Source organism: Pan troglodytes, chromosome 5 (assembly GCF_028858775.2).
Source record: "Pan troglodytes isolate AG18354 chromosome 5, NHGRI_mPanTro3-v2.0_pri, whole genome shotgun sequence".
Taxonomy (NCBI): Eukaryota; Metazoa; Chordata; class Mammalia; order Primates; family Hominidae; genus Pan; species Pan troglodytes.
This window is the reverse complement of record NC_072403.2, coordinates 167135479-167155872: the sequence shown is the minus strand read 5'-3', so window position 1 is coordinate 167155872 and position 20394 is coordinate 167135479. Positions and strand designations below refer to the sequence as shown.

The following is a 20394-nucleotide window of genomic DNA, read 5'->3' as shown; positions in this document are numbered from 1 at the left end:
AGATCTCAGCTCACTGCAACCTCTGTCTCCCCGGTTCAAGAGATTCTTGTGCCTCAGCCTCCTGAGAACCACTCATTCGTTGTTTTTTCTAGTGTTCCCATGTTAACTTTGTTCCATCCGTGTCCACCTGTCTGTCTCACACTCTCTTCCTCCTTCCCTCTGTCTATATATATGTATACACTCACTCTTTTAAACACACACACACACATGCTCTCTCTATATATAGGCATATGCATTTTCTTTCTTTTCTCTCTCTCTGTCCTTTTTTACGGAGGCAGGAGTCTCACTCTGTCTCCCAGACTGGTCTTGGGCTCCTGGGCTCAAGCAATCCTCCCATCCTCCCACCTCAGCCTCCTGAGCAGCTGGGTTTATGGGAGCGAGCCGCTGTGTTTGGTCGCATTTCCAATTAAACTCTTACGTTTACTTTCTTTAAAATTCCAGGAGCAAACTTTTTCTGACAAAACTGTAAGAAGAAACATTCACTAGCCAGACTGTATTCCACAGTTTCAAATTAAGAGGCAACAGAGGCACGGTGTGCCACACAGACCTTCCCCATACGCCAGGCCATCGGGAAGAACGTCGCTTATAAATATCCGGCTGAGATGCTGACGCTCATCCACCTGCGCTGTAACTGCAAACCCTAGGAATGAAAACAAAAGGAAAAAGCAAGTCTCAGCCCACCACACTGAATTTCTCCAACCACATCGGCAGTATCTCCTTGAACATCTTTCATAAGTACAGTATGTTGAGAAAGTCGAAATTACAGCTATTTTGAAAGTATAAATATCTTGCAGGGGCAGAAAAAGAAAAATGGCAAACGAGAGGCTTAAGAAATATAAAAACATAACTTTTATTCCAAAGGTGAGACCATGCACCCACATGCATAACAGCATAATTCACAATAGCCAAGAGGTGGAAATAACCCAACTGTCTGTCAGTAGACGGATGGATAAGCAAAATGTGATCTATGCATACAGTGGAGTATCATTCAGTCTTAAAAAGGAAAAATATCTTGGCATATGCTACAATTTGGGTGAACTCTGAGGAGAATATGCTAAGTAAAATATGTCAGTCACAAATAGACAACACAGTATGATACTATTTACGTGAGGAGCTAGAGCAGTCAACTTCAGAGAGGTAGAAAGTATTAATAGAATGGTGGTTGCTAGGGGAATTCCGAGAGATACAAAGTATTAACAAACTGGTGGTTGCCACGGGCTGGGGGAAGGACAGTATGAGGAATTGGTGTTAAATGGGTACAGAGTTCAGCTTTACAAGACGAAAAGATTTCTAGAGATAGATGATGGTAGCACAGTATTGTGAATGTACTTAACATCACAAAACTGTACACCTAAAAGTGGCCAAGACGATAAATTTTATGTCATATGTCTATTACCACAATTAAAAATTTAGGCAAATTTAACAGCAAAAAATACTCTCACTGAAATACATGAAATTCAGTTCAATACAACAAATAATTGTTGAGAAACAACTATGTTTGGGGTTGAGCATTTTAAGAAGGTGAAAAACTGCTTGGATGAATACGGTGCTTGCCCTAAATACATAAGACTACATGCAAATCCTAGGCAGACCTTCCCTCTTCTGAATGCATGGCTCCTGACTTAGTGTCCCCCTCTGTGATGCCACAGTGAGGAGCACAGGTTTCCATGTCTTGGTCCCCTAATACGGAGAGTTCTTTGAGGACAGCAAGGATGTCCCGTTCCCCAGGTCTCTGCTGTGACCCCAGCAGAGCCTGGCAGATTATGGTCTCACCAGAGAGCATCTTCTGCTGGCAGAATATGGTCTCACCAGAGAGTATCTTTGCAATGTCTTCATTCATCCATTCCAATACAAAGATGAACACAAATGGCAACCACAAAAAGCACAGTGAAGGCCAAGAGGAGGAGAAAAAAGGCTAAGAGGGCTTCAAAGGAAAAACCAACATAACATGGGGTCCGGGCACAGTGGCCCACGCCTGTAATCCCAGCACTTTGGGAGGCTGAGGTGGGCGGATCACTTGAGTCCAGGAGTTCAAGAGCAGCCTGGCCAACATGGTGAAACCCCATCTCTACTAAAAATACAAAAATTAGCTGGGTGTGGTGGCAAGCAAGGCGCCTGTAATCCCAGCTACTTGGGAGGCTGAGGCAGGGAGAATTGCTTGAACCCAGGAGGCAGAGGTTGCAGTGAGCCGAGATCATGCCACTGCACTCCAGCCTGGGTGACAGAGCAAGACTATGTCTCAAAAAAAATAAAAAATAAAAAAATAACATGGGGGTCAGAAAAGATTATACAAATTTTTAAAAAACGAAGGCATCCTAAAAAGGACATTTTAACATATTATAAACTTTAATTTATTATTAGTTTGAATCATTTTAAGGAAAAAATCATGTATCAATATATTTAACAAGGTAAGAAATAGTGTTTCTATGGAGGTATTTACCAATCATTATCTAATCATTCAGTGTTTCTATGGAGGTATTTACCAATCATTATCTAATCAAGGAGAAATGTAGGAAATGATGCTATGAAGTGATTTCAGAAGTACTGACCCTTAACTGTTTTTTTGTTTTGTTTTGTTTTGAGACGGAGTTTCGCTCTTGTCGCCCAGGCTAGAGTACAGTGGCGCAATCTTGGCTTACGGCTCACTGCAACCTCTGCCTCCCAGGTTCAAGTGATTCTCCTGCCTCAGCCTCCCGAGTAGCTGGGATTACAGGCATGTACCACCATGCTTGGCTAATTTTGTATTTTTAGTAGAGAGGGGGTTTCTCCATGTTGGTCAGGCTGGTCTCGAACTCCTGACCTCAGGTGATCTGCCCGCCTTGGCCTCCCAAAGTGCTGGGATTACAGGCATGAGCCACGCCGCCCAGCTGACCCTTAACTGTTAAACTCAGGGAAGAAAGAAGGAAGTAAAGCTAAAGCAATCAGATACGGCTTCTTCAAGAAAGACCTTGAGTTAGTTCTTGAAGGACAGCAGGATTCATGTCACCAGAGAGGAGGGATGGGGGAAGAAAGAGGAAAGAAGGGGAGCATTCCAGGTGGGAAGAGAAAACTAAGGGCAAAGACACTAGAGATGAAAGCAACTGTCATATGAATCATGAGTTGATCTGCTCAGAGCAGCACCAGCATACAGTACATTGTGTTATTAATCTATATTTTCAAATTCCCATCAATTTTATATTCATTCCATTTAATTACTTTGGCATTTCCCTCTAATACTAATACCTATCTGTGTCACCTGCTAATATCAATAAATAGAAATGAAGGAAGAGAAAGGAAGTTCAGAAACTACTGTCATATATTCTGAAAATGTGAATGTAAGGGGAAAAAAAATTAAGTCCAAAGATACTGGGGCAAAGTAGGCAAAGACGAACAACACAATTCCCTGAAAGGGGCATTCCTTACACTCACCAAAGTCACACACACTCCCAGTCTTCGTGAGCTGCACGTCATAAACATTTAGTGGAAAGACTTCTATTTCATCATAAACCTGCAAAAGGTGAAAACAACAAAATCAGAGGATCTCATGTTATGATACCTCAAAAAATTACTTTGACACTATTTTTCATAAAACAAGAAAGCTATTAAAATACCGTTTATATAGAGACTGTTTCCAAACTAGATGCCAAATTTAAACAGAATTTTCCCCAAAAATGACATTTTTCAAAATTAAAGGGCCATAGATGTGGTTCAGTTTCCCTTCCTGAAGCTAGTGCACACTTACCTGTTCTTGCATATATTCATATGGTGCAGGGATGCAATACTCAACATTGTCATCTACTAATTTTCGAAGCTGTAGGCCATAATGGCTGGGTTCCAACTGCCTCATCTATAAAGAAAAAGACAGTTATTCAGATTTTAAATGCTCTTTCTAAATCCATCATTGGTTAGCAGGCTGATTAAAAATCAAAGTAGAAATCTCTAAAAGAATACTGCATATAATTTGCTGAATTTAAACCTACATAAGAGCTCGAATTTAAATACTTGTATGCAGGCCAGGCGCAGCGGCTCACACCTGTAATCCCAGCACCTTGGGAGGCCAAGGCGGGTGGATCACTTGAGGTCAGGAGTTGGAGACCAGCCTAGGCAATACAGCAAAACATCGACTATAGTAAAAATACAAAAATTAGCCAGGTGTAGTGGCACATACCTATAATACTAGCTACTCGGGAGGCTGAGGCAGGAGAATCGATTGAACCCAGGAGGTGGAGGTTGCAGTGAGCTGAGGTAGCACCACTGCACTCCAGCCTGGGTGACACAGCAAGATTCCAACTCAAATAAATAAATAAATAAATAAATACTTGTGTGCAAAAAAGTAAAGGAGGACAATTATTTTTAAGAAGGTTTTCTCTGAACAATATTGCTTATGATTAAAGGCAAGAGATGCATTTTTAAGAGATTATGGTAGAACATATCTGACAGTAAAATAAATCTTATCAGCTCAGCAAATGCCATCTCTTTAGTTAGGTTGAGCCTAACCTTGTTTCTCATTACTAAAGTACAGAAATTTGTAAAATGTTAACAAATCTACAGACTTAAGAATGTCATACTCCAAAAACTTTCAAAAGGAAAATGTGCACATACACTCATATTTTCTCTCGCATGCATATTTTCAACAGTGAGAAATTTATCTCAGGCCTATGCTCTAACTGGGTCAAATTGACCCACTACATCTTTTTTTTTTTTTTTTTTTTTTGTAATTTGAGACGGAGTCTTGCTCTGTCACCCAGGCTGGGGTGCAGTGGAGCCATCTCGGCTCACGGCAAGCTCCACCTCCCAGGTTGACGCCATTCTCCTGCCTCTGCCTCCCGAGTAGCTGGGACTACAGGCGCCCGCCACCACACCCAGCTAATTTTTTGTATTTTTAGTAGAGACGGGGTTTCACCGTGTTAGCCAGGATGGTCTCGATCTCCTGACCTCCTCGGCCTCCCAAAGTGCTGGGATTACAGGCGTGAGCCACTGCTCCCAGCTGACCCACTACTTCTGATACCCTTTATTACTCAGAAAATTATCAGTTTAATGGAGGATATCATTGGTATAGAACATTGTTGGTTTTCTGAATAAAAACGTTACATATGGGAGCAAAAGGAAATTAAGTTCATAAGGATATAAACTACATATAAATGTAGAGAATCCTAATGTTTCAAGTCACAGTGAAAAAGGGGGACTAAAATTAAACATTTTTCACATTTATTAAGTGCACATGATTAAGTGTTGCCAAACTCTATATGCCTTTTTCACCATTTCAACGTATTTGATTGTATTTTCTCTGGAAACTTAAAACTATTTAAGCTCTACTGCACCACCTGGTGGTCTAAAAGCTTCTGATCTGATGCTGCTGAACATATTCTCTCTCAGAGGGCTCTCTTTAAGACTTACCATAAACTCCCTTCTCAGATCAGGAATGAAACCCAGTTTGAAAAATGAATAAAACATCATCTTATATTAATCTCCATAAAGCAACTGTGAATATATCAAGTTTCGTGTTTAATCTGGAGAAATCCGATAAAACTATTTAGGATTAAATTAAATTACCTCAAAGTTTATGCCGCCTTCTTATAACATACCATCTCTAAGTAACTTAAATAGCAACGGATTTCATAATTATTCTAGATATCAAAGTATACATAGAATTTCAGTAGATTAGCTCAGGTTCTTCATGGAAGTGTGGGATCATGACCTAATAACTCATTCTTCTAAAGAGATCAAGGAATAGAATGCAAATTAATGAATATGCTAATAAATATATTAACTAATAAATATGCTAATATGTTCCCTGGCATGGAAACTGGGCCCTTGAATATCACACGAATTTAGAAGGCATAAGATTGTAACATTAATGATTATTTCTATTCAGAAGTATATTTCTGCAGCAAAATCCGTTACCTTGCATGCCAAAGTCAAAATATCTTCTACTCTGTGCTCTGGCTTGATCCCTACAGTAACTCCGTGATTGTCCTGAAAGTGGACATAAGTCTGGATTTCCCATGCATTGTCTCGGGGAACACTGTCTACTGTTGAACCATATATATGCAGAAGTTCATCGACCTGTTTGTAGATGCCAAAAGAAAATGCAGACAAATTTGATTAACAAATGAAGGAAACCACCGGCCAAACGTCCTGTTCATTTACGGAGTATTTAGAGTAAACGCTCACACGCTTCACATCACTGGCTTCTCACAGCCCTATGAGGCCGACAATGTTTCCTCATTCATTTTATCAGATGAAACTGCAGCCATGGGAAGCGGAGTGAAAGTTAGTGACTGCCTGTCCTGTGTTCTTTCCACTATGTCAATTGGCCGCTTATGCCAAGTTAGAACACCACAATCCGGCTGGGAACGGCGGCTCATGCCTGTAATCCCAGCACTTTGGGAGGCGAAGGCGGGTGGATCACATGAGGTCAGGAGTTCGAGACCACCCTGGCCAACATGGTGAAACAGCGTCTCTACTAAAAATACAAAAATTAGCCAGGTGTGGTGACGTGCGCCTGTAGTCCCAGCTACTTGGGAAGCTGAGGCAGGAGAATCGCTTGAACCTGGGAGGCAGAGGTTGCAGTGAGCCAAGATCATGCCACTGCACTCCAGCCTGGGCAACAGAGTAAGAGTCTGTCTCAAAAAATAAAAAAAGAACACCGCAATCCATGTAAGGGCTGCTGAGTATCCACGCTTACTGCTCTGGGATCATGGTTGAGAAGGGCCACTGTGAAGCCTGCATCTCAGCCATAATCCCTCTCCGATCTCCCACTGAATTCCAGACACACCTTGTCCATGGTCACTGACATCTGCCTGCCATCCTGACTCTGAACTGCACTTAATCCAAGCACAAGCTTTCTCTTCTAAGACTATCTGTGTTTTTGTCTTTGTTTCTTCTTTTTAATTTTAGCCTGACTCATCACTGACAGAAATCTATTTGTTCCTTAAAATTAACCCATAGTCCTGTGAAATCTTTTCTCTATCCTTCAGCTATCTCACACATAGACACTGTTGGAAAATCATCTCAAAGAATACCACCTTCAGGAAGCCTTTCCCAAAAAAGTTTAGTGTGCCAACTACATCATCACAACAATTGCTGACTTCATGCTAATATGTCCTTTTGTAATTCATAACAAAAATAGCATACATTTCTTAAGCAATGTAGACATGTTTCTCTCTGGGTAGGTTCTTATATTCACATAGCAGTAAAGAAAAGATTTGGGGCTTCGAAATCAAAAGTCACAGACTCTACCAGCAAAGTGTGGCCCAGGACAAGATTTACCTTGCTACGTACGATTCAGCTCCTGTTTTGTAAAAGAGGATATTATTAATATAATTCATATTGAAAAAATTACTTGTTACTTAAGTTTTGTGAGCAAAAGAGGTCACTTATGTGAAACACCTTACATACCAGAAAATGTCACCTGTAGATTCAATACTATCACATTATTATATATCATTCATCATACTTTAAAGTTATCACTAATGGGTGATTTTACTTTGAATTCCATGCATTTTTAAATACAAAGTAAAAGATCCTCCTATGCAGGATTTAAAAACTAGAAGAGACATCGTAAAGAAATTTAAAAGAAGCAAGCAAGGGAAAAATCCGTCTCTCTGTGCCATCTTTTTGAAAACATGGTGCTCAATTTTGAAGTGACATTTCTGGATTTGTCTTGGATCTGTCGCTTTCAGTACATTTTTCTGGAAGGATGATCACAGCCAGAACGCACATCCCCACACGTGCCAATGCCAAAGGAAAAGACAGGACCAGATGCAAGGAGCCAGGGATGCCAGGAACCAGCCCGGACACTCTCTGCTAAAGGCTCTTGTCTTACACAGGCACATTTTTTTCTCTGGTTCATTCTCTCGGGTACTTTTCATCTGGGCAGTGATTTCAACCCGGTGCTTAGCAACAAACAGATGCTGCCTTAAAGGTGCAGGCCCCACCTCTGAAACCAGGCTTGGTGAGAAGCAAACTAAAACCCAGCAGAGGTCACTGTGGAGTAAGAAACTTCACAAAGAACAAGGCCCGGAGGAAGTCACAGGCTCCCACTGAGGGTGGCAGAGCAATTTACTGCTGCACTTTTGGAGATCAGGAAGAACATAATTATGGATAAACAGGTGTGGGAGGAACATGAGCAGTACAAATTAACACTGTGCCTTCACACCCTCTTGTTCTCACCGTTACTGACAATCAGAGAAAGACTGTATCACTTGGTCAGGCGCCATGGCTCACGTCTGTAATTCCAGCACTTTGGGAGGCCGAGGCCAGTGGATCACCTAAGGTCCTGAGTTCAAGACCAGCCTGGCCAACATGGTAAAACCCTATCTCTACTAAAAATAAAAATTATCCGGGCATGGTGGCGCGCGTCTGTAGCCCCAGCTACTCAGGAGGCTGAGGCAGGAGAATAGCTTGAACCTGGGAGGCAGAGGTTGCAGTGAGCCAAGATCGTGCCACTGCACTCCAGCCTGGGCGACAGAGGGAGGCTCCATCTCAAAAAAAAAAAAAAAGACTGCATCTCGTGAGACCAAATGAAACAAGCTCCTGATGTGCCATCAGTTCACTCACCACTCACAACCAGCCCTCTCAGGAAGGCACCATCATCACTTCCTATGGAACAGGCAAGAAAAATATGGCTCAGGAAATTCTAGAAACTTGCCCAAGTTTACACAACTAGTGCCTATGGTACTCCGGGGATCTGAAGGGTGGAAGTCTGGGTTGAGCTGGTTCACACCACCACTATACTACACAGAATGCCCGCCTGGCAGTTAACTCCCTTTATATAAAATGGGTGCGACCCAAATCTCCTGATTACTTTCCATTATTCTAAGCCACACACCATGTTCCCATTGAACAGAATGGCTCAGGGAACATTCCCCAGAAGGGAGTGGCATGCTCCTGCTCCACACCGGTGCTCACTTCCATCTCCTCTCTCTGCTGTACCGTTCTTACAAGTAGAGTCAGTGCTGAAACCATATATACCCTCCAACCTGGTTTAAAATGCCCCTGTCTTATGAATTCTCTCCTATCTCTCCTTTCTCTGCCCTCAAGTCCTCTCACTTAGATGAGTTTACTCTCCTATGTCCCTGGTACAGCATTTGGCAAAGCCCAGCTCACAGGGGAGTCACTTCTAAGTCCCGCACCAGGAGAAGATGAATACCAGCAGAGGCTTTGTCTTCTGCATCCTCATTCTCCCTCAGCCATTAACACAGTGCGTCCCACACCCAGGACACACCCAAAACTTGAGTGCTGAGCTGGATACAACTAGAAATTCACAGTCATATTACAGGCAGAAAGGTAAACGCTGTCCGTTTTCAGTATCTTACTCAAATCTGTTGACATAGTGTCAAGTTCTTAATGCTCTCTGGAAGCTTCGAGAAGAAAAATTAACAGATTATTGAAGGAGAATAAGTTCTGGACAAGAGAAAAGCGTGCAGATAGATGGAAGGATGGAAGGACAAAAGAAATAATCCTATTAAAATCCATTAAACAAGGTGCTGTGCTACAACTGCTCTGAGCAGTGGTTTTCTGAGTCTACACTGCTGACCCAAGATCTAGTGAACCATAGAAGAGAAGACGCCTATCAAAGCCAAGGCCATCAAAGAGTAAGACCCTCTCAAGAGAGCCCCTCAATGAAAAGTTAAATGTAATTTTTGGTGTGTGTTAGGCAGACAGACAGACAGACAGACACACACACACACACACACCCCTCACAAATGTATACAGTTCAAGAAAAGTAAAACCTGGTTATTCAAAGGAAGCACCAAGAATTTAAAATTAATTTATTAAAACTAGAAAAAGAAAAAGCTACTTGGTGCTTACAGATCTCTTAGGTTGTTGTAAGCTTTGCCCATTTGGAGGGAAAGTTGGATTAATTCTCTGAAGGAAGGTCAATGCTATCCAAGTTGAAAATACACATGCTTTAGTTTCAGGAAGCCAGATGAAATATTCTCCAATATTCTTTTCATAAAAAGAAGAGAGAATCCTAAAAATAAGCATTAAAAATGGAGCCATCTGGAAAACTCTTTTTCCAGGTTACCCATGTCAAAGATGCTGCTATGTTAAATTAACCTTTTTAACCACCCAGAATTCCACGGTTGGCTACCTTTGCCAGGACTGTTACGCACCTACCACGCCTCCTACTCTACTTCCTCCCCTCAAAGAAAAAAAAAAAAAAAAAAAAAAAAAAAAAAAAAATATATATATATATATATATATATATATATATGTTTCCAACTAGCCTCTTCAAGGTTTCCTGGTCCTGAGAATGCAAATGGAGACAGAAAAAATACAATAATAGCAAGGCAATCCAGGTCAAATCTCAGCCTTGTTAGGGGCTGTTATCTAGTGCCTCTGCACTTCTGTTCCTTCACCTTCAAAAGAGGTTAAAAACGCCAGCCTCGTGGGGTGGTTAGGAGACTGATGGGAGGAATTGCATTTGAAAGACATAAATTGTAAAGATTTTTTTGGAAGCTGAGGCTGGATCAGGGCATTATACTGTACTGGGAGTAGCTACTGCATTTCAGCGATGGCCACTATAAAGAACTTCCTGAGAATCACCCTTTGTTCCAAAGCCCTGGGCCACTGTTCTGGCCACTGCTGCTCAGATCACCTTGCAGTCAGCTCCAACTGGTCATCACGACACGGGAACATCACTGGGCTGCAGCCACAGTCACTCCAGACTGACTAGTGAACGTCTGCAAATCACTTTAGCTCTCCTTGGAGGGCATTCCACAGAAGTATTTTTTATTATTATTATTACATCAATGGTCCTGAAACCACATGTCAAATTACTTATGCTCAGTATGCAGCAAGGAGAAAAAATTGAAACTCCGTGTGTTCTCACAGCAGATGCTTTTGGATCAAATGGCTCGTAATTACTACTTGGATCACTGAAGGGAAGTGAGTAGCAAAATCACAATCTGGCTGTCACAAATGGGCCCACACCACCACAGTGGCTGATAAAAGGAAAGTCTATTTGCAAGGGAGATGAGGAGAAAACACAAAAGGGAGTTGCACGCTCCCAGTTTTCTTAACAACAGTAAAATGTCATAGAAGAGAAAGTGTTTATTTCCTTCTTGGACTGAGGCCCACACATCGGTTGATATGAAAGAAAAACAAAGATGGATCTAGCTAGCTCGCTAGCTGTATGCATATATATATGCTATGTAGGGTTGTGTATTAATATTCTCTCTAAACAGATTACCATACTGTGGTGAAGAGTAAGCTGTTTCATTCATATTTTCCATTTAAGAAAACAATATTAGGGGGTTTGTTTTGGTTTTGGGGTTTTTTGGGTTTTTTTAGTTTTTTTTCAGTTTACAGCTCATGACTAAGATGACAATACTGCATTCACTCACTGCCACAGAAACTTGGAATACCCCAAGCCAATTTTCCAGAAGAAGGGGCCAAGGCCCAGGGGCTGTCACAATTTCTGCAATGAAGCTTCCGGGGTTGCCGCCATCTGAGCCTTAGTGGGGACTTTGTTGTCACAATCTCCATGACAAACACCTCCCTTCAAAGGCCGTGTAAGACTATTACTCATCCAGACGTTCGTTATGAAAAGCTTTCATTTTTGGCAAGCCAAAGTGTCCTCTAAAAAATGTTCAAGTAAGACTGGCTTTATTCCAGACTTAACAGATTTTGAATTAGGGTGACTCACTGTTGGGCTGTTATATGATGCATCAATTAGAGTGAAATAGTTTAAAATGCACACGGTCCCTCCCTCACAACAGCCTTTCTGTGTTATAGAAATGGGCGTAATGTACTTATTGTATAAAAATAGGTTTGTGCAGGTTACAAGTATTCTCCAAGAATGATTAGCAGATGAAAAGTAGCAAAATGAAATATTAATTATTTAGCCAGCTCAGGCAGAATTTTAAGTCCCAGAGACATAAAAAAACAAATTACACCCTTAGTTCTATCTGCCATTCTATCTGAATCTAGTTATCTGGGTACGATAGCACAGAAATTACAGAGGCTGCATTAAAATAGTCCTATAAATGAAAGGAATTTCTTCAGTATCCCTACATCACAAGTAATGCTTAGCTAAAATAAATAGGAGTAAAACAAATGCAGAAATCATAGTTTCTTCTCACTCCTTAGAGCATCGATGGGACCTGTTTATTTGAGCCCATCTTAAGCACTAAGCTTAAATTCTCACTGTAAGTAGCTACATGAGCAAAATTTATTTTCAAAGTCCAACATAAACTCTGTTAATAGGAAGTGTACTGATGCTATAGTTTCATAACTTTCTTTTTTCAGGGATGGGGTCTTACTCTGCCACCCAGGTCAGAGTGCAGTGGTGCAATCTTGGCTCACTGCAACCTCTGCCTCCCAGGCTCAAGCAATCCTCCCACCTCAGCCTCCGAGGAGCAAGCCACTACACTCGGATAATTTTTTGCATTTTTGATAGAGACAGGGTTTCACCATGTTGCCCAGCCTAGTCTCAAATGATCCACCTGACTCAGCCTCCCAAAATTCTGGGATTACAGGCACGAGCCACCATGCCAGGCCTCTTAACTTTCAAAGTAAGAATTTTACATTGTTATATAATGCTGGAAGAGATAGGACCCTAAAATTATGGGCCTTTATTACAAATCAGTCATCCTCAGCCATTAAATGACATCTAATAGAAATAATTAATCATCAAACTTATTAAGCGAGTACTATATCCTTCGCAGTGTGCTATAGATTGAGAATATACAGATAATCACAGGGCATATATAAACTATATCGATTACAAGCTTTCCTGGGAGCCATGACATATGCACTTGACAGAGTGGCTAACAGTAAGAGATGGTAAGTGCAGAGTAAGAACTGGCTGGGTGCAGTGGCTCACGCCTGTAATCTCGGCACTTTGGGAGACTGAGGTGGGTGGATCGCGACGTCAGGAGTTCAAGACCAGCCTGGCCAACATAGTGAAACCCCATCTCTACTAAAAATACAAAAATTAGCCAGCCTTGGTGGCAGGTGCCTGTAATCCCAGCTACTCAGGAGGCTGAGGCAGGAGAACTGCTTCAACCTGGGAGGCAGAGGTTGCAGTGAGCCGAGATCACGCCACTGCACTCCAGCCTGGGCAACAGAGTGAGACTCCATCTAAAAAAAAAAAAATTATTTGGTGGAGGAGAAATTAAATAACACAGCTTCATGGGGATGTTGTGGGTTTGAAAAAGGCACTAGGAAGAGGCATAGGCACATCTGGGATTTCATGCTCTAGGATTTCATTCAGAAATCATTCTGAGGATTTGTTCGGTCAGAAGCAATTCTAGGGATGAGGAGACATTACTCAGGCTCCCCTTGACGGCGCCTGGAGAGACACAGCATAGAGTGTACTATCTATGTGAAGATCCCTGACAACCCTGAGAGGAAAATGCAATTTTGTATTCACTGAACTCTCAAACGAAGGTAAGTACTGCTGAGGAATAGAGATGTGTAAATCAAAGATATTATTATGACTTCAGTCTAGTCATGTCACTAATTTTAAAATGGAGTTAACATGAGGTTAGATACCTCCAAAATGCTTGGCATTCAAGGCTATCTCTTTAGAGAATACCTACTGGGACCATTTTAATTATAAATCTATTTTCAAGGAGTTCATGTAAAGAATCTGAACCAGCATTCCTCGCTTAAGTTAGCATTTGTGGCCGGGTGCTGTGGCTCACCCTGTCATCCCAGCACTTTGGGAGGCCGAGGTGGGTGGATCACAAGGTCAGGAGATCGAGACCATCGTGGCTAACACGGTGAAACCCCATCTCTACTAAAAACACAAAAAATTAGCCGGGCGTGGTGGCGGGCCTGTAGTCCCAGCTATTCAGGAGGCTGAGGCAGGAGAATGGCATGAACCTGGGAGGCGAAGCTTGCAGTGAGCCAAGATCGTGCCACTGCACTCCAGCCTGGGCAACAGAGCCAGACTCCGTCTCAAAAACAAAAACAAACAAACAAACAAAAAAACCAGAAAAAGTTAGCATTTGTGTCATTCATGTAAAACAAGATGGCGGCCATCTATAGCAAAGTTTACCTCACTGGAGTTACTGGAGTATTGAGGTAGCTGAGTTCCAGAAAATCCATGGCTGCCACTTGAATCAAATATCTGACAGATGGGGGAGGAAAAAGACTAATGAAATGGCCCTGTAATATTCATCTGCCAGCTACCCTTTTTCATTATTTAAAAACTAAAGTTCTATAACATTTTAGAAGAGCTTCATATCACAATTTGTACTATTATTCTAATACACTTAAAGTTTTTATTTCCCGCATAGTTACGTTTTACTTTTTTATGTCATCTATTATTTAAGTCGGCCTGTAATCCCAGCACTTTGGGAGGCTGAGGTGGGTAGATCACCTGAGGTCAGGAGTTCAAGACCAGCCTGGCCAAAAGAGTGAAACCTCATCTCCATTAAAAATACAAAAATTAGCCAGATGTGGTGGCACCCGCCTGTGGTCCCAGCTACTCAGGAGGCTAAGGCAGAGAATCACTTGAACCCGGGAGGCGGAGGGTGCAGTGAGCTGAGATCATGCCACTGCACTGCAGCCTGGGCAATAGCACGAGACTGTATCAAATAAATAAATAAATAAATAAATTCATTCTTGATATGCTTTTAACCAAAAAGTACATGTTTCTGAAAGTGTGAAACAGAACCAACAAAATCAAGCTCATACCTACTTTTTTTAATGTGCACAGAATAAATCTTGGAAGAAAATATAGCTAAATGTTAAAAGTGGTTTGTTTGGGTAGAAGAATTAAAAACAATTGCCTTTTCCAAATTTCACCTTCTAAATTTTGTAATGGCATAATTAACATTAAAAACAATATAAACACTTAGAAATACCTACTAAATCAACTTCATTCAGTTATATAAATACTGACACTGTAATTAGTTTCATATCTTTTTAAAACAAAAAATGTTCGACCAAATGCTTTTGTTTATCAAAAAGTCTATGTTGAGAACAAATTACCACAGATGCTGGGTAAAAACCATATTAGGCTCATATCTAATTAGCAGAATGTCTACACCTAAGAAAAAATAAGCAAGTTATTTATCAAGTTATTATTTATATCGAATATACTGTCCTGATTAAAATACCTTAAGGACATTAGTTAACCATCAAAGAAGTTCAGTTCACAAAACATAAGTGTTCGGTGTTATGGCTCAGACCTGTAATCCCAGGACTTTGGGAGGTTGAGGTGGGAAGATGGATTGAGGCCAGAAATTTGAGACTAGCCTGGGCAACATAGGGAGACCACTCCCACCCCCATTTCTAAAAAAACGATTTTTAAAAAATAAAGAAAGCATAGGCCCACCATTAGCAAAGAGTTTGCAGTTGACTACAGTCAATAATGAGGAAATACATTTCCATTACAACCAACAAATAAGATTACTCTTTACAATTAAATTAAATTAAATTACAGGCTGGTCACAGTGGCTCACACCTGTAATCCCAGTACTTTGGGAGGTACAGGCAGGTGGATCACGTGAGCCCAGAAGTTTGAGACCAGCCCGGCCAACATGGTGAAACCCTGTCTCTACTAAAAATATAAAAATTAGCCGAGTGTGGTGGCTCAAGCCTGTAGTCCCAGCTACTTGGGAGGCTGAGGCACGAGAATTGCTTGAACCCGGGATGTGGAGGTTGCAGTGAGCCAAGATCGTGCCACTGCACTCCAGCCTGAGTGACAGAGAGACTCTCTGTCTCAAAAAAGAAAAAAAAAATTTAATTACAAGTAGAACCACAACTTTAAAATCTGATATTATTTTTGTATATGAGTATACAAACATGGTGGCCACATAAGAAAAGTTTCCTGTGATTCTGCTGTCTGTTAATCTACCAACCCACTCTCCACCACCTCCAACTTTATTGTTTTAAGGTTTTAAACAAGTCAAAGGAACTGATACTGGCCCTTTTACTTACCCAATTCACAAAAGCGTTATCAAATAGCCATATACAAATTAGAAAACAAAGATCCAATAAAATGTGACTCTCTTTCCAATGATATTGAAAACATAATCAGAAAAACAGCAGCTCATTGAAAATAAAAGCAAAAACTTCTTCAGATTTAATTGCAAACAATTTCCCTATTCACCTGAATGATCAGGTCATCATATAACTTATTTTTTCAACAGCTTTGAAACAGAATAATCCTAAAACATATCAATCAGCAAGATAAAATCCATTATCATGCACCTGCATCATGAAATACAGGTGCACCATGAAATACACATATTCAAAATGTTTTGAAAACAATTTACGATACTTGGGCCACATTTCACATAACATGTGCTTAGACTATTTTTCCTTAATAAAAATGTTAGAAGAGGCCAGGCACGGTGGCTCACGCCTATAATCAGCACTCTGGGAGGCCCAGGTGGGTGGATCACCTGAGGTCAGGAGTTCACAACCAGCCTGGCCAACAGGTGAAACCCCGTCTCTACTAAAAATACAAAAATTAGCCAGGCATGGTGGTGTGCATCTATAGTCCCAGCTACTCAGGAGGCTGAGGCAGGATAATCACTTGAACCCAGGAGGCAGAGGTTGCGGCAAGCCAAGATCACACCACTACATTCCAGCCTGGGTGACAGAGCAAGCCTCCATCTCAAAAAAAAAAAAAGAGAAGAAAAGAAAAAGAAAGTGTTGCAAGAGTCACCCCTCCCCAAGGGAAAATAGGCACTAGCAATTTTCCAGTGTTTCAAGACCGTGGACTTAGGTAGCAACGAGTCCCGGCCCTGCCCTTTGGTGCTGGTGAACAGGATAAGGTAAGTGATGTAACCTCTTCAAGTGTCAGTCTCCTCGTCTCTAAAATGGGATGACAAAACCCCAAGGCCATGCTCTAAGGATTTAGTGAGCAAAATCCACAGCACTATCAACAGAACTGAGCTGCCACTCCTCTGATTATTAATTTTCCATTTATTTTAATATAAAATCTATGAGAAAATAAATATTAGTACTAGAGGGAAGGAAAAGTGTGGATTATTTTCTGATTATTCTTATTTCTTCTGTTCCTAAGCACTGCACGCAGTGTGACTACCTCTTCAGGAGTGCCAGGATAGATACGGCAACTTGTGCAGTTTCGTTGGGCAAAAAAAAAGTGCATGCTAAGAGTTGATTCCTTTGAATCAACTTTTATTTTCATTTTTATTTTTGAGACAGGGTGTCGCTCTGTCACTCAGGCTGGAGTACAGTGGCAAAATCATGGCTCACTGCAGCTTCAACCTCCCGGGCTCAAGCGATCTTCCCAATTCAGCTTCCCGAGTAGCTGGGACTATAGGCGCACACCACCACACTCGGCTATTTGTAGAGATGGGGTCTCACTCTGTTGCCCAGGCTGGTCTTGAAGTCCTGGGCTCAGGTGATCCTCCTGCCTTGCCCTCCCAGTGTGCTAGAATTACAGGCGTGAGCCACCCCACCTCGCCTCATTTCATTCTTAACAGAGAATGAACATTGATGATTTATAGCAGGCCGAAAATTAGGGGTTTCAGGAATTTCACTCTAGTCTGCTGTTCCCATGCTGAAAAGCTCACCTGAGTTATAGAAGGTCTCTTCTCCTTGCCTTTTCTGGCCAGTGTGTCCAGCCCTTTTAACGAAGAAAATATTCCCTTCTTGTTTCTCCCTCGCTGGGTCAGTGACAGTGTCCTTTTCCGGAGAGCAGAGTCATCTCTAGAACATACCTAATGTAAAACACAGTTTAAAAAAAATCTAAAGGCTTAGTATTTCAGTGGCAGAAAAAATGAAGGAAGTGAGCTCTGCTTGCTATAAATGCATTCTGACTATCGTCAAAAGCTCCTGCATGTCTGAAATACCAGGAAAGCATCCATCATATAGACCACTCTCATCTGGATAACACAAGTCATGACAGTCAGGTCTCTCCATGGTGGGCAGCAGTGTCAGCAAAACCACTACAGACCCCTAGGCTGAGCCAACATAACACACAGAAGCCACCAAAATGGGAACGACTTCAAAAAACCTGATGGGGCGCTCTGCAGGACAGAGAAAACAACCTTTAACCCATCCTTTAATCTTCATGCCACTGTTGCCCCTTCTCCAGGATCCCACTTTCCTGATAGTGGAATACACAGAAAGGCAGAGATGAGCATGCAGTAACCGTCCACTAGCTGCTGGACTCTAGAATAAGCAGTAGAGAAACCGGGGGCTCTACAGCACGACGTCTGGTCTCCTTCATCTCCAGGCCCCTGGCCTCTGGGTGACCTGGCCTCTAGGTGTCAGTTGTTGGGTCAAGCCCCACAAGTGCCAATGGCAACAAGCTGAAGAAAGGGGGAGCATCCACAGCCCTCCCCGAATGCTGCAGAAACAGCCTTCCTCAGGAACTTACCAGAGCATGGAAAGAGGAAACAGACAAGATGCCCAGCCTGCCGAGGGCCAGCTTGGAGGGGCGGCTGGCGGCTGCAAGGAGACTCTTGGGGTTCGGTAACTCCCCACCTTGCAGGCTGGCCAGATAGCAGCGCATCCTGAACAGATCCATGTGAAATTTCTCAAGATTCTGCTCCCATTGCTGGATCTTAAAGCAAAAACAGGTGATTTAAATAAAAATTAAAAGTTTTCACAGGTTAAAACGAAAATGTGATCCCTTTCACAAACTTGAAGAAAAAATTAGTTTCGGCTGGTCTGCATGGTTTAAATTAGCCTTTCCTGCTCACCCTATCTCAGTCCCTCCCATCAAAATGCATTGGGTCCTTTGGAAAGCGAGGCAGGCAGATCACTGAAGGTCAGTGATTCCATTCGAGACCAGCCTGACCAACACAGTGAAACTCCATCTCTACTAAAAAAAAAAAAAAAAAAATACAAAAATTAGCTGGGTGTGGTGCCAGGCACCTGTAATCTCAGCTACTCTGGAGGCTGAGGCAGGAGAATGGATTAAACCTAGAAGGCGGAGGTTGCAGTGAGCCAAGATCATGCCACTGCACTCCAGCCTGGGCAACCAAGCAAGACTCTGTCTCAAAAAAAAAAAAAAAAAAAAAATGCACTGGGTCATCCAGCACTTCATTTCATCAGGATAGCCAAACAAAAACAAAAACAAAAAGCTGGTGGTCCCAATACAGTGACATGCCAAAAAGCCATGATGTTTGGAGAATGCCAACGCTCTAAACCATCCTGACTTAAAACAGGATGCAATTTGCAAGTCAGCTTTTTCACTTTGCTTCATTTCCCTTCACATTTACAGTCCCTGATCCTAAACTGGATTAACTGAACTGCACACAAACAGATGCCAGATAAATAAAAGCAATGACTTTATGTTTCTGTTCATTCTGAGTAAATGACTCAAAACAATAAGAAGCAAATGGACTTCAGGGATAAGGACAAATAGAATTTTACTGAGAATACTCCTAAGTAAGTATCTTGGAGAATAACTGCCATCTGTACCTCTAAATAAAACTAAAGTATATGCAGCTGTTTACACCACAGAAGTTACTATGAACTTCTTCAAAACTTAAGTCATGAGTTGGTAAAGAAATGCAGCCAAACTCTGGGAGCCACTCTCCTTTCTCCCAAAGATATCAAAATGCATTACCTACAAGTATTACCTTCATGCAAAGATAAGTTATTAATAATAGGTGAAGAGAGGCTCTTGTGACTTGCCAACACAGGGACTCAGCAGAAGAACGAGCTGTGATTCAAAAGCTGTTGAGCGCAATCTCAACACTCAAGAGAAGGTCTGTAAGTGAATGCTTGTAATCAAGGATGCAGTGTGAAGAGTTAGGTTATTTCAGGTGCACCAGTTGCATCTCTAGTTCTGCCATGTTGCTGAGCACCCAGACAGATCCTAGCCTTTCACATCAAGCTTTCTAGGTGAATCCTTCATTCTGGATAAATAATACTTTGAAGGATTTCCAACACTGGACACTCTGCCCCCTCCAGTCTCTCCCCATAGACAAGTATTACAAATTCCGGGCATTCCCCAGACCTTTTCCAAGTTCTCTGTATCTATTTCTTAGGTTGGTCGCTGCACAACTTTTCTGCATGAAAGAAAAACAGTCACAAGATCTAAACAAAGAACTTCTTAATCATCATCATTTGTCAGCAAAACAGTGACGTTCCAAGGTGCATTGAAACAATGTCAACATCCATAAAGAATTTAACCTCACTCAAGATCCTGTATACCCCTATTAGCAACGTGGTGGCCTACTGGTATCAGCCTTGAATGGACAGAATGACCTGTTGGCTTTTAAAAATGCAGATGCCCAGGTCCTACGCCTGAAGATTTTATCCATTAGGTCTGAGGCCTAGGAAAGTTTACATTTCATGAGCACCTTCTGGGATTCTGGTGCATGGCCTTATTACTGATGACTCCTGTTCTACGCTAACAAGACAGTTCAAATTGAAACTGCAAGTCTCTTCCTGGTCCTGCCATATTAGAGAATTCCAGAGTCCAGAGTGATGGATGGGCACAAACTGACACCTTACTTAAGG

The 20394-nt window shown here is 41.8% G+C and overlaps 1 protein-coding gene across 7 annotated transcripts in view; it reads right to left on the bottom strand.

Annotated features, from left to right (window-relative positions):
• TIAM2 (TIAM Rac1 associated GEF 2) overlaps positions 1-20394 on the bottom strand; it is a 264322-nt gene that overhangs the window by 74904 nt on the left and 169024 nt on the right. For 4 of the 7 annotated variants that reach the window (XM_054686446.2, XM_009452286.5, XM_054686444.2 and 1 more), the window contains 6 exons: positions 18299-18484; positions 17490-17636; positions 5884-6045; positions 3722-3826; positions 3409-3487; positions 548-640 (listed from right to left, as the gene is read on the bottom strand). In XM_054686446.2, coding sequence (XP_054542421.1) covers positions 548-640; positions 3409-3487; positions 3722-3826; positions 5884-6045; positions 17490-17636; positions 18299-18484 — 772 coding nt within the window. Of the gene's footprint in view, positions 1-547; positions 641-3408; positions 3488-3721; positions 3827-5883; positions 6046-13993; positions 14066-17489; positions 17637-18298; positions 18485-20394 lie in introns of all 7 variants that reach the window. The other 3 variants (XM_009452282.5, XM_063813588.1, XM_016956509.4) reach the window with 1 other exon arrangement.